Source organism: Astatotilapia calliptera, chromosome 11 (genome assembly GCF_900246225.1).
Source record: "Astatotilapia calliptera chromosome 11, fAstCal1.2, whole genome shotgun sequence".
NCBI lineage: Eukaryota > Metazoa > Chordata > Actinopteri > Cichliformes > Cichlidae > Astatotilapia > Astatotilapia calliptera.
In genome coordinates, this window is record NC_039312.1 from 32902207 (window position 1) to 32916016 (window position 13810).

Consider the following 13810-nt stretch of genomic DNA (forward strand, 5'->3'; position numbering starts at 1 on the left):
AAAAATACAGTTTTATTCCTGTCAAACTGTGTTGGCATCTTTTAGAGGCTCAACTAAAGAAATGGTAAATGGCCTGTATTTGTATGGCTTTACACTACATTCAGTCATTCACACACTGGTGATGGCAGCTACATTGTAGCCACAGCTGCCCTGGGGCGCACTGACAGAGGCGAGGCTGTCGGACACTGGCGCCACCGGGCCCTCTGACCACCACCATTAGGCAACAGGTGAAGTGTCTTGCCCAAGGACACGATGACAGAGACTGTCCGAGCCGGGGCTCGAACCGGCAACCTTCCGATTACAAGACAAACTGCCAACTCTTGGGAACCGATTATGTCCTTTTGAGACAGGCTGATAGTAACAAAGTGCCTAAATAAATAATTTAAAATTGTTGTTTTTTTGCTAGGTTAGCTGTTATGTGTAGGTGCCACAGTAGATCAGTGTTGAGAGGCGTATCAAAAAATATCCTATTCTTATAATTATGCTGTGTAAGAAAATGTTAAAGTGGCCACCTGTATATGTAAACCATAGCATGATGATATATATTTGATATATATTTGTAAATGATCTGCTGATAAGCAGTTGGGTGGGGCTGGTGCCTGTCCCAGCTATTAGTGGGGCAGAGGTGGGGTACATACCTGTCACAGGGCTAGCACACAAATGGGCTCGCTCAGAAGGTAGAGCAGGTCCCCTACTAATCCCTGTCTGCTCCAGTCTCTGATGCATCCATCAGAATATGAATGTTAGACAGGAAGCACTTACATGGAATAAGTAATGTATGAATGGGAGAATGAGGCAAGTTGTACAAAAATGCTTTGGGTACTCAGTTATCTAACCAGCCTATCAGTAACCTGGCAAACATATATATGGGAGGAGGTTTAGAGAGAACCCACCCAGGTACAGGGAGACAATGCAAACTCCACACAGGAGGACCCCAGCTAGCCAGGACCACAGAAAAGGAGACCTTTCTGTGTGGAGTTTTCATGTTTGCATGGCTTCTTTTGGGGTACCCTGATTTCCTTCCACATACCAAGGACGTGTTAGGTTAATTTGTGATTCTAAATTGGCCACAGATGAGCGTGAATGATTGTCTGTCTCTGTGTCATAGCCCTGCAACAGGCTGATGACCTGTACATGGTGTGCGCCATCTCTCGTCCAATCACAGCTGGGATAAGCCCCAGTCCCCCTGTGACCCTGATAAATGATTAAGAGAATGGATGAATGTGTTGATAAGCTGCTTATTACCAAAATTATCAGTATGTTGTGCAGCACTCGTTTGGCTGTTTTTCAGTATGCAAGATAAAGATGAAAATGTGAAGCAACACATTTGGAGAATTAGCATACAAGAAGAAATCACCTGTAGTTTCTTGAATACTGAAGTCTAAGCGACCTTTAATAAAAGAGCCTCCTCACTCTCCTCACTCTCACGACTCTCGCTCTCCCAGGACCCGTTTGATGCAGAGCTTCAAAGAGTCCCACTCCCATGAGTCCCTGCTTTCTCCCAGCAGTGCCGCTGAGGCCCTGGACCTCACTCTGGACGAGGACGCTATCATCAAACCTGTGCACTCGAGCATCCTGGGACAGGAGTACTGCTTTGAGGTGAGAACTGAGCTGCTCAGCGGAGAGCCCACGGCACACTCGCACACAACCACAGAGTGTACAGAGCAGTAAATGACACTAAAACTGTTGTTTCCACCCTGACAAGTGAAAGTGATGTGCAATGCAAATAGGATTGCTTTTTTTCTTTTCTTTTTAAATGTGAAAATGAAAATAAGGACATTTAAATGAGCCTAAGTCCTCTCAGCTTTTCCATCACCTGTTCATTAGTGGAACATGACAGAGGTTGAGAGTGAATACAAGTCATTATTTTGGCGCTTTAGTTGCAGTCTCCATAGTGACTAATGGCTGTGGTTGTTGAATTTACCATTGGCTAACCTCAGGTGACTACGGCATCGGGAACCAAGTGCTTTGCGTGTCGCTCAGCTGCAGAGAGAGACAAATGGATCGAGAACCTGCAGAGAGCTGTCAAGCCCAACAAGGTGAGGGGAGAGAAAGGGATGCGGTAGAGGAAGAAAAAAGGATGATCCCTCTGTCTGTGTGTCTCTCTCTCTCCTCCCCGTCTCCCGTTGTTGTGTGTTTTCAATAAGAGCGCACCGCTTCATTTCTCTGTGTGAACTCCATCCTCGTGTCTGTGTGTGTCTGTGTTGAACAATTTAGTGGCTTCTACAAGCAAAATATTAAAGCTGCACAAGGTAATGTCGATGGTGGGAGGACCCAAAATGCTGTTTTGAAAAACCACAAATCAGGTAATGTGATAAGTAAATTGAACACAGCGGGTTGATGTTTACCTGCACAGCATGTCTGTGATACTTTGATAGGGAAGTAAAAGATTTAACACTCGTGAGTCTAGGTCTTTTATTGTTGCTCTCTACAGACAATGGGCCTCATGCAAGAACCACAAGACAATTTGTGGCAGTAAAAATCTATGGGTAGTTTTTCTCAAGTGGTCCAGACTTGTTGTCAGAGCAAACCCCACTTGTTGGACCTGAAATCGGATTGTCTAATCATAAAATTATCATAAGTAAGACAGGCAACTTTCCCAAATTAATATTTGATTAAGACTATATCATTATTGCATCTATGGAGAACGTTGTCTGCCTTTATTTTCCTTTGGAAAATATAAGCAGTGCAGGCAGACTTGCTAGTAAAAGTCAATTTTCGGGGCACTGGTCATGCTTAGTTGCTACAATGGATGGGGCCTCATATTTTACTGTGGATGCTGCACTTTATCTATCTCCTCCTGATCTCAAAACATGCATTAACCACTACAGGACTGATTATGCTAATAATCATTTATTTTGTGAACCTGAAAAATTCAATTTAACTTTTATTTATATAGCGTCAAATCACAACAACAAGGCACTCTATATTGTAAGGTAAAACCCCCCAACAATCAAATGACCCCCTATGAGCAAGCACTTGGCAACAGTGGGAATGAAAAACGTCCCTTTAAAAGGAAGAAACGTCCAGCAGAACTAGGCTCAGGGAGGAGCAGCCGTCTGTAAAGGAGGAAGACAGGACAACAGACACATTTATGAGGTTAAATCAAGCAATTTAATTAAATGCATGATGTTGTTTTAACATGAGGTTCGTTTTCCATGTGCTTGTATCTGACACCAGTTTTTGCAGATGATATACTTGTATTTTTTAAACACTACAAGATGGTGTATTTTCATATGGAAAGTCGTTTCCAGTGTCGCTTTAAGGTACTATAATGTTATTTGCGTCTTCACATCTTAAAAAAGACTTATCGCCCTTCATGCTCGCTCCATATATAATTAATATCCTAATTTTAATCCAAATTCCATCGTAAAGTAAAACTCTCCCTAAATTTTTCCCCTCAGTGTTGTTAAAAGTGAGCAGACATGTGAGATACGCAGCTTAGATGGCAACCAGAGACTAAAGGGTTATTAAGCGAGACTGAGATGAAACATCACCAGAGTTGAACGCCTCGTCCAGATGCTGCGGCCGCAGGGGTCCTGGATGAGTCACGGAGCTCCAAGGACTCCAAACAGGCGCTTTCTCCAAAATCTCTCCTCCTACTCCCCCAAAACAACACGCACTCTTCTTCTCAGACCAGATGCACCATAAGCGATAAGACTAACTGCAGAGAGAAGGATTATCATTATTCTTTGTAATTTTCTAGAGTCTTTTAATTCCTTTTTTTGCCCGTGATTGCTCTGTTTTCAGGAAAAAAGTATTTATTACACCTTAATTTAACATTCCACTAGTCTTTTGGTAATACAATTGAAATATACTGGCAAAAGGGAATGTGTAACATAATATCAAGGTGGAGGACTTGAGCGCATGCTGGCTCTGCTGCACTGTATGTGCACTAGCAAACTGAGCCACCAGATGCCCAGCACATTCAAACTCAGAGGTCTGGAATTAATTATGCCTTGTGTTTGGCGCTGGTTATCAAAGAGCATACAAATGGAGACGTTAGAGCTGTTGATCTTGATGATGCTCACGTATTTGGCCGTCTAAATTAGGACTTAAATAGTCTGAAGCAAACAGGGGGGCCATCAACAGTGGCATTTGAGCCCAATTGAAATGACTCCCAGTTACTGAAACATCATTCTGTAATCAACAGAGCACTCTCTCCTCCCATGGGGGATGTCAAATATAGCTGGGCTTTGTGATCATGATTAGGGAATGTAGCAGTCCATAGGAGCATTTTTAGTCCATTGTGTTTGCAGCACATGTGTATTGTGTCATTTGTGTTTTTTCTATGTCTAAGGGGATTACTTTGTTTTATCCATAAAAAGAATCATTCTTCATTATTTTCTGTTCTCTTTCTCTTGTGTGTTTCTCATGCTGTTTTCTGTCTCTGTATCCAAGATGAGAGTTGAGAGCAATTTATCAAGTACAACCCACTATCATAGTAGCCAAACCGCCATGTCACCAGACATTTATTTCCTGTCATTTACTCTTTTCTCCTGCAGGCTGACCTGCTGTCGCCTTTTATTTGCACACACTCTCTCTGCTTCCACGTCTTTTTTTCTTTGCCGTCTGTCATGTTTCCTCCTGCATTGTATCATCTTGTCTTTGTAAAGCTTTTAAATGTTTTATCAGACATGCTTGGCCTTGCTTGACCTGACTTTCTCTCCACACAGGACAACAGCCGGAGGGTGGACAATGTGCTCAAACTGTGGATCATAGAGGCCCGCGAGCTTCCAGCAAAGAAACGATACTACTGCGAACTATGTTTGGACGACATGCTGTATGCACGCACCACCAGCAAGCCCCGCACCGACACCGTTTTCTGGGGCGAGCACTTTGAATTCAACAACCTGCCAGCTGTCCGCAACCTACGCCTTCATCTATACAAGGAGACAGACAAGAAGAGACGCAAGGTGACACAGAGAACTGTAGGGTAGCATAAAGGTCTGAAAATGAGTCATTTATATTAACTTAAAGTTGTTGAAACGAATACAATTGAAATATCCTAAAGTTGAATTTTATCGACTTATTTTTTTATTTTCTTATTATCACATCTACATCAACAACATTAATTATACTAGCTTTATTTCTATAACATCATTAATAACAAAGCAAAGCAAAATCAGGATAAACTAAATGCAATAGTTATAACAGCAACAAGACAAAACAGGAAACAGAAATGCAAATGCAAAATGTCAATATAGATACTAATAAAAGAATAAAAGTCCTGAAAAGATACCAAATAAGACAAGTGAGGCAAAAAAAACAACAACAAACAAACAAAACAAAGGATAAATAATACTAAAAATATAAATAAAATAGATCGCATAAAGTGAAATCTGCAAGCCAGTGTTGTAGGACACAATTTAAAGGATTTCCCTGATTGTCTGAGCCGTACTTACTCAGCCAGGTTGTTCTAAAGTCAAAGAATCCCGACAGTCGCCTTTAGATTTCAGCCTCGACTTTGGAACAGCTTGAAGGACCTACCTGAGGATCTAAGGCTATGAACTAGTTCAAATTGGGCCAACTGTTTTGCTGCATAGCTTGCGGCCGCAGATGTGCTTTAATTGTGATCAGTAAATTCTTAAAATCAGTTGCAAAATGCACAAGAAGCCAGTGGAGAGAAGCCAGGACCGTGTAACCAGTAGGGAACTTTCTGAGCTAGTTTCAGGGCAGAGTGACTTTTCATGTATGCCCCAAAAGAGGGAGATGAAGTAGTCCAGCCATGAGAAAATAAATGCATGAATTGTGTGAGAGCATTGGTTTTATTTTTGAGATGCAGACAGATCTGAACAGCTGCTCTCGATGTGTGCGTCAAAGCTGAATCAAATGGTATTTCCAAATGTCTGTTAGTGGGCTTTACAATGGAAGGTTTGTAGGACTGAGATGTCATGTTATTTATGGAGCAGTCAGTGCTACAGAGGTGAAACTGAAAAAGCAACTATGCTTTTAGGGTCAAGAGGTCTCCAGCAAGGTATATCTGTGTATCTGCTGCACAGTACTAAGAGCTGGTAGAAGCATATGATAGAAAATATAGCAGGACCTAAAACTGAACCTTGGGGTATACCACAGGTAAAGAGGTAATCACCTGTGGTGACAGGGTAGATTCTTACTAAAAGTGAAAACACTTCAATTTAAAAGATAAAGCAAATGCATGAGTAATACTGTGAGGTGTAACATTAGCACTTAAGAAGTAAGTGACTTAATACTGAGTCACAAAACCAGTCATTCTCATTTTCAGCTCAGTACAAGAGTAACGCTGCCACAGTAAAGCTCTAGCTTCAAACAGCACTCCGGGGATCCAGCGTTAGTCCTGCTGCTCATAATTAATTCATTGCTGAAGCTTAAAATGAACTTTTTTTTGACATTTCCGACTTTCAGATTAGTTTTCTAAAATATTTCTATGCAGAACTGAAAGAAACAATGTTTCTTTACCACAGCTAATGTTTGTTTTTGCTTTTCACGTCTAAGGAAAAGAGCACATACTTAGGACTCGTAAGCATCCCCATCTCAAGCATCACTGGACGTCAGTTTGTGGAGCAGTGGTACCCGGTCATCCAGCCCAGCGTTCTCACCAAGGGAGCTGGTGTCGGAGGAGGGAAGATCATCAATGCATCTCTACGCCTCAAATCCCGCTTTCAGACCATGAACATCCTGCCCATGGAGCTGTATAAGGAGTTTGCAGAGTATGTCACTAATAACTACCGCACCCTGTGTGCTGTGCTGGAGCCTGTGCTGAGTGTCAAGAGCAAAGAGGAAGTGGCCTGTGCTCTGGTGCATATACTTCAGAGCACAGGGAAAGCTAAGGTATGAGATCACTGAGTCCTCTACTTGACAAACACTATTTTAGGAGGAAAATAGTAACTCGGTTCCCCTTTTCTCCAGGATTTTCTATCGGACATGGCAATGTGTGAGGTAGACAGATTCATCGACCGAGAACACCTTATCTTCAGAGAGAACACTCTGGCCACCAAAGCCATAGAAGAGTACCTCAAACTGATTGGACATAAGTACCTCAAGGATGCTATAGGTGAGTCGGAGCGTTTGCAGTGTTTGACTTAGTCGCTCCTGTGTTCAAACCAATTTAAAATTCAGCAGATCAACTTTTGAAAGTTGGGAAATAGCCAAACTTTTAATTAAAGGGGGGGAAAAATCCTACTTAAGAGACCCAACTTTCTCTCAGCATGCCTTAGTGTTTTTGCATGCAGAAGATAGTTTGGTTGGGTGTGGGGAATTTTATTATTTTCAACTTTTTCGTGGTACTCAAACTTGTGTCTTTTTTGCACTGCTGTGTGGAGTTTGATGATATATTGAATTATGTGATTATCCGAGCTCAGCACAAGTCTGTTGGCGGTGAGATCAAGAAGCAGCTCTCCTCAAAAGGCGAGAAATACGACTTCCTGAGAGGAAGCAACGAGCTCGATATGTTGTTATCGTTAGCCTGGTTTCATTAATGAATGTTTGCTTGAGTTCATATGAAATCGAGAACTTATTTAACATAATTGTATTCAGCCATCATTATTCTGGATTGTAGGATGAACATGAAGACTTCAGTGTCTTATGGACAACTTGAGCTTCATGGCAGTGGCCATTTGGTTTTTAACAGGCTAAAAGTGATCATATTTAGATAAGAGGGTGGAATAAAGTGATCAGTGTACACCAGCTGGCTTCATTATCAGGATGTACTTTGAAATAATAATAAGTAACATACAAATAAAATACTATCATTTCATTCAATAATGCTACAGACACCTTAAATGGGCAATTAATACAATAAATAACACAGTCCATCTAATATTTCATAACTTTAAGCCCTAATTAAACTTAAACTTTATCAAATTTAAAAAGGTGGGTAAAAAAACAGCATAAAATAAAAGTTAAATAAAGGTAAGCTAACTCCAAGTAAACAATGATATATAGGATAACATAAACAGTGTCACGGTCTGCGGTGGGCGGACCGTATGTGGGAGTGTGAGGTTCCAGGTGCAGACACAGACGAGGAGACAGTACCGAACTTGAAACGAAAAGCGAGCCTTTATTTGGGCTGATTAACGTGGCAAACAACAGAAAACACTGAGGCAAAACTAAACTAGAAACTGAACTGGGAAAACTAAGAACTGACACTTAACTCAGACAGCAGGGAAGGCTAAGACAGGGTGACAATGATGCACATGACGGAGACAACTATGAACAGGACTCTGTGCTGGAACAACAAAGAACTATAAAACATATTCACGTAAGCAACATGGACATGGCCAGCACAGAGTCCTGAAACCTGGTGTAACATGGGGGAAGTAGAACAGACGACGCGGCGACGAACAAAGGAAGACTGAGGACTTAAATACACACATGAGGTGATCAGGGGAAGTGGAGACACATGAGAACACAGCTGACTAGAAGGAAACATAATGACAATACAGGGGAGAGTAACAGTAACTACAACGAACAAAGAACCCCATACTCTTTCAAAATAAAACAGGAAACACAGAGACATGGAGATAGAACATGAACTTAACCTAACAAGAGACATGAAACATGACAGGTAGACACACGGACCAGGGAGAGATGACAAAAGGGACTAAGAAACCAAGGACTAAACTGCAAACTAGAAAACAACTAGATGTGTTAAACTACACATGTGGATACAAAAAATGCATTAGAACTTAAACCCTGGGCCTCATGGCCCAGTACCGTGACAAACAGTTTCTCAGTTGTTTCTCAGTAAAGTTTTCTCTTAATTTTCTAACACTGAGTGCATTTAATGCTTTGGTGTTCATAAAGGTAGTGCATAGGAGTGTAAAGGGACAGACAGTTTCTCCAGAGATTTCCAGTAAGTGCTAAGTGCTCGTAATAATAATACACAATAATACAGTGCAGTGAATTCTGCTCAGCAGTCCATTTCTGAGAATTGTTTTCTATATGCTATATTGGTATGAAAATACTTTGAGCTAAAAGTAACTACTGTTGTAATTTGCTGTTGGCCAATAAGACAGCTCCTCACCTACGACTACTTAAACAGCATAGTGTGGCAGTGTGGCAATGCTCGGTTTGTTGTCTCATAATTGATTTCTTTCATATTAATCTTGTTGTGGATGTTGTTTTCTTTATTAATAACACTGAAACTTGTTGCTAATGAAATGTCTCTTGCAGGGGAGTTCATAAGGGCCTTGTATGAGTCAGAAGAAAATTGTGAAGTTGACCCCATGAGAATACCACCCTCTGTATTACCAGACCACCAAGCCAATCTTCGAATGTGCTGTGAATTGGCACTCTGCAAGATTGTTAATTCCCATTGGTGAGTAGTTAATAATGCAAAAAAAGCAACTCCTTTACTAGACTGTGTTTATTTCTCTTCGCTATAATAAAGATAGATGAGGCTTTTAAACAGCTTCTCGGTGGAATATCTAAATGTACCTAGTTTGTCCTGAAACCTTTTATGTTGCTTTATAGTGTGTTCCCTCGAGAGCTGAAGGAAGTCTTTGCCTCCTGGCGAGTGCGCTGTGCTGAGAGGGGTCGAGAAGACATCGCTGACCGCCTCATCAGCGGTTCTCTTTTCCTGCGCTTCCTGTGTCCTGCTATCATGTCGCCATCGCTTTTCAACCTCACCCAGGAGTATCCAGATGAGCAGACATCACGCACACTCACCCTCATCGCTAAAGTAGTGCAAAACCTGGCTAACTTCTCCAAGTCAGTTTTATTTCATTTCATTCATATATTTAACTTTATGAAAATAATTCTGTTTTTTTAATCCATGTATTTAGGGAAGGAAAAAAGCTGACCATCAATGACAAAAACAAATAAATAAATGAATTTATGCGTTTAATTGTTTGATATTTCTTCTTTACAGTGCCCAAAACTATTAAAGATTTGAGCTTTAATACAAAAACAGTTGAAATTAATGACATTTATTTGAAAAAACTATTATTAAATCAAAGATTATGAGTGTAGCTACAATTTAACTCATTCACTGCCATTGACGTCTATAGCCGTCAATTGTAGTGAATGAGTCAATGGGTTTAACTCATTCACTGCCAATGGCTGGCAGTGAATGAGTTAATTTCCCTGCTAAAATATTTTTCAGTTCTTTTTCTACCACTTTCCCTGTCACACACATATGTCCTCCCCGCCCTGTTCTGTTTGTTCCCACCTGCAGGTTTGGAAGCAAAGAGGAGTACATGTGTTTCATGAATGAGTTTTTAGAAATGGAGTGGGGCTCCATGCAGCAGTTCCTCTACGAGATCTCCAACCTGGACAGTGTCAGCAATGCAGGCGCTTTTGAGGGCTACATCGACCTGGGCAGGGAGCTGTCTATACTGCACAGTCTCCTCTGGGAGGTCATGGCTCAACTCAGCAAGGTAAACACAAAGCATCATATCTGTTGTTATAAACTGCAACCATACTGGTAAAAATCAAATGATACGTCAAAAAAATCCACAGTGGGTTATTTATCGCTACAGTATCCTGAATTTAACCTACTATAGTCATCAAAGTAGTCGTTTCATATGTAATAATACTGCTGCATTCCTAATCATGCTGCTCTGGAACTGGAAAACAACATTGTGCTTTCTCACATGCAAGTGAAATAATGTCATAAAATAAGTGAAGTAAAACTAAAAACTAAACATAATTACAGTTTAAATTGAATTGCCAGAGTTCAGTTGATAACATTCTGATAACACAGTACATCGCTTGCATTGTGCAGCCAGACTAAGCCGTGCTGAGATTCGATGTGTATTGTTAGGACTCGGTTTTAAAAGCTGCATCTAAAAAAAATGTCTTGTTGTTTTCTCACCTCAAATGTTTCACAAAATCAGACTCCATGTGATTACATTTCCAGTGCGTGTTGAATGAGATGGACGTACTGAAAAACACTTACATTAGATTACACAAAAATGTTTTTTAATGAATATGTAGCTAAAGTGCCATTTCTTTTTGTTTTCCCTCCAACCACAGGATGCCATCATCAAACTGGGTCCTTTGCCTCGTCTCCTGAATGACATCAGCATGGCCTTGCGTAACCCACACCTCCAGAGGCAGCCCAGCCATCAGACAGACAGAGAGCCCGGTAGACAGTCGGACAGGCTGCTGTCACGGCCCAGCTTCAACAGGGGCATCTCTTCTGAGTTCCAAAATCTCATGATGAGGGATCTTAATAGGTAGGAATTTGAGACTTTAAACAGTTTCAAACGCTGAAACCTGAGTTGTTTTCACAGAGTGTCAAGAGAATAAAATCCAGAAGATGTTCTTTTTAAGTGATGCAGTTTCCCACTACTGGAAATACTTTTGCAAAGGACATCCATCATCTGACTGCATCTTACATTTGCCTTCTTGTGGTTACCATTGCCAAGTGAAGTCTAGGAAAGTTTGGGGCTGCAGTGCATATTTGAAAAAGTCTTTCAACAAATGCTTCTTTTCTCCTTGTTGTGCAGTAGTAGGTAAAAATACTACGGGAGATGTGGCTCTTTTTTCTGCACTACATTTATGTAACAGCTGGAGATTTGTTTTTTTAGCTAATTTTTTTCAATGAAAAAGCTGTGTCATTATTTAAAAATGCAGAGCGCTGCTTAAGAAAATTGGCCTTGAACCTTTTTGCATGCAGCCTTGTTTTTTCTGTCTAGTGCCACATGGCAACTTTCGGTTGCCTAGATCTCCTCGGAGAGACACCTTACTAAGGTTTCATTTAAATAACATTTTAAGCTAACAACATCCAACAAAAATTTTCCAAAAGCCTAAAATTAGAGAAAGAAAATACAGATTTTTGCAGCAGAACTTTCCCCTACCCTCTTACTCGTAATTTTAATCAGATTAATCCACTTCCGATTGTTCCACTGACTCTATAGAAGGGATTTCAGCTTTATGTTCAGAACCACTGAACTTATCTTAACACTGCATAAAACTGTGTAAAAATAGTCGGCATGACTAGAGCAAAATGAAGATATTTAATTCATGTTTATGTAATTGTGGCAGCGTACCTATGTTCAAGGACCTTCTCGCTCTTTCCACACACCGCACATTTGCTTGTTACATTGAATTTAGCTATAGATAAAAGCCTGATAGAGTGATACATCCTAGTTTAATAACAGAGGAAGCATTCAGTCTTGATTTTAACCAACTGAAGAAACGATTCAGATGCTTCTTCCAGCGTTGTTGTATTTAGCTTTCAACTTGCAATCATATTAATATAGTAATATAGTGTCTAAATAAACTGTTCATAGGGGAAGAGTGTAGAGTTTGTTAGACTCCTCACCTCCTGTTTCTGCTGTTCTCCAGCTCTATAGATATCACCCGTTTGCCTTCCCCTACATCCACCGGAGGGGTCATGCCATCTCGTACCCAGATGAGTTTTCAGGACCGTGACCATCCTCATCGAGCATCCTCCAAAGACATGTTTTACGTATCACGCCCTCCCCTGGCCCGATCCAGCCCAGCGTACTGCACGAGCAGCTCGGATATCACAGAACCTGATCCTAAGGTGAGTTTTACCACACTGACTCGGGGAATCACCATCCCATCCGCTAGGTTTACCTTTATCAAGGTGAGATTAGTATGACGTGCATGTTGGTCATACTGTAAGAATCTGCCATCGTGTGATCGAGGCTCTAGTATATCATGACATCTGCTTTTTTCCCACTGATTCACCACGCAACTCATCCTAGCGGTATTTCCTGGGAAATACTTTGATGCATTCCGATAACCAGGCAGGCCTCGCGGTAAAAACACCCGCACCACCCTCACCCATCATCCGTGGCCACCTAACATAAGCAATAACAGGGGGCACACTAGCCTCTCATATCCCTTATTATTTAGGTGCTCAGTGTCAATAAAAGCGTATCTATGATGGACCTCCAGGATTCCCGAATGAACAGCGTGTCTAACCTGCAGTCGGTGGACATGCTCAACTCCTCCCAGGCCTCCATCGCCGGTATGGGCAGCTTCGGCGGGCTGAGCAGCGGAGGCGGTGGCGGCCTGGGGTCGGGCCTGAGCAGCCAGCTGCGGGCCGGTGGGAGGTTGTCAGCTGGCTCTGGCGGCTCCAGCATGTCCGGTGGCCTCCGGCTGAGCCAGCTGAGCCAGATGGGCACCACCACCGACTCGCTATCCCAGCAGCAGCAACAGCAGGCCGCCGCCATGCGCTACCCGCTTTCCTTCCAGAATCCCCTCTTTCATCTGGCGACTGCTGATGGGCCTCAACAGCAACAGCTCCATCACCAGCACAGCCGGGCTCAACCCCCCGCACCCCTTCTCCTGGCCCCAGAGCCCGAACCCTCTCACCAGTCCTACATCCCACAGTTCGCCCATGGAGGGTTCTCTCGCAGTGAGGATCTGTCCACCCTCAGGACCAGGGACGGTCACCTGGGACAACCCAGCATCATCCACTCACATAGCTACAGTGACGACTACAGCAGGGCTGACTATGGACGCAGGCAGATGTCCATGCATATGCAGGTAAATGGACTCTCACTGTATTTCTGTAATGTCATAAATTCGCTATGTAATAATGTTTACATGTGAAATGGTATTACTATAGATGTTGAATTAGTATTTTCATTATGCACAAAGGATAAAAAAGGAACAATGTTATAGACATTGATTAAAAAAATATAATCACAGTCTCATACCCTGAGCTTCAGTTCTTTTGTACAAACCAGACTGTGAAAAATCCCAAAATGCTCTAAAATAAACGCCAAAGATTTTCTAACTTGAAAACAGTAAATTATGAATCATTGATAATTAAATTGGTTCCAGAAGATTGTTTGATTCCACTCTAATCAATTTGTTGTGAAAGTCCTTCAGTGAGTATGCTTCATAC

The 13810-nt window shown here is 41.7% G+C and overlaps 1 protein-coding gene across 10 annotated transcripts in view; it reads left to right on the top strand.

Moving 5' to 3' along the window:
* syngap1b (synaptic Ras GTPase activating protein 1b) overlaps positions 1-13810 on the top strand; it is a 190985-nt gene that overhangs the window by 150793 nt on the left and 26382 nt on the right. For 7 of the 10 annotated variants that reach the window (XM_026184941.1, XM_026184943.1, XM_026184939.1 and 4 more), the window contains 11 exons: positions 1446-1599; positions 1941-2039; positions 4677-4916; positions 6475-6810; positions 6889-7033; positions 9154-9298; positions 9454-9690; positions 10157-10358; positions 10957-11159; positions 12274-12475; positions 12853-13446. In XM_026184941.1, the coding sequence (XP_026040726.1) occupies positions 1446-1599; positions 1941-2039; positions 4677-4916; positions 6475-6810; positions 6889-7033; positions 9154-9298; positions 9454-9690; positions 10157-10358; positions 10957-11159; positions 12274-12475; positions 12853-13446 (2557 nt within the window). The remainder of the gene's footprint in view (positions 1-1445; positions 1600-1940; positions 2040-4676; positions 4917-6474; positions 6811-6888; positions 7034-9153; positions 9299-9453; positions 9691-10156; positions 10359-10956; positions 11160-12273; positions 12476-12852; positions 13447-13810) is intronic. The other 3 variants (XM_026184940.1, XM_026184944.1, XM_026184947.1) reach the window with 3 other exon arrangements.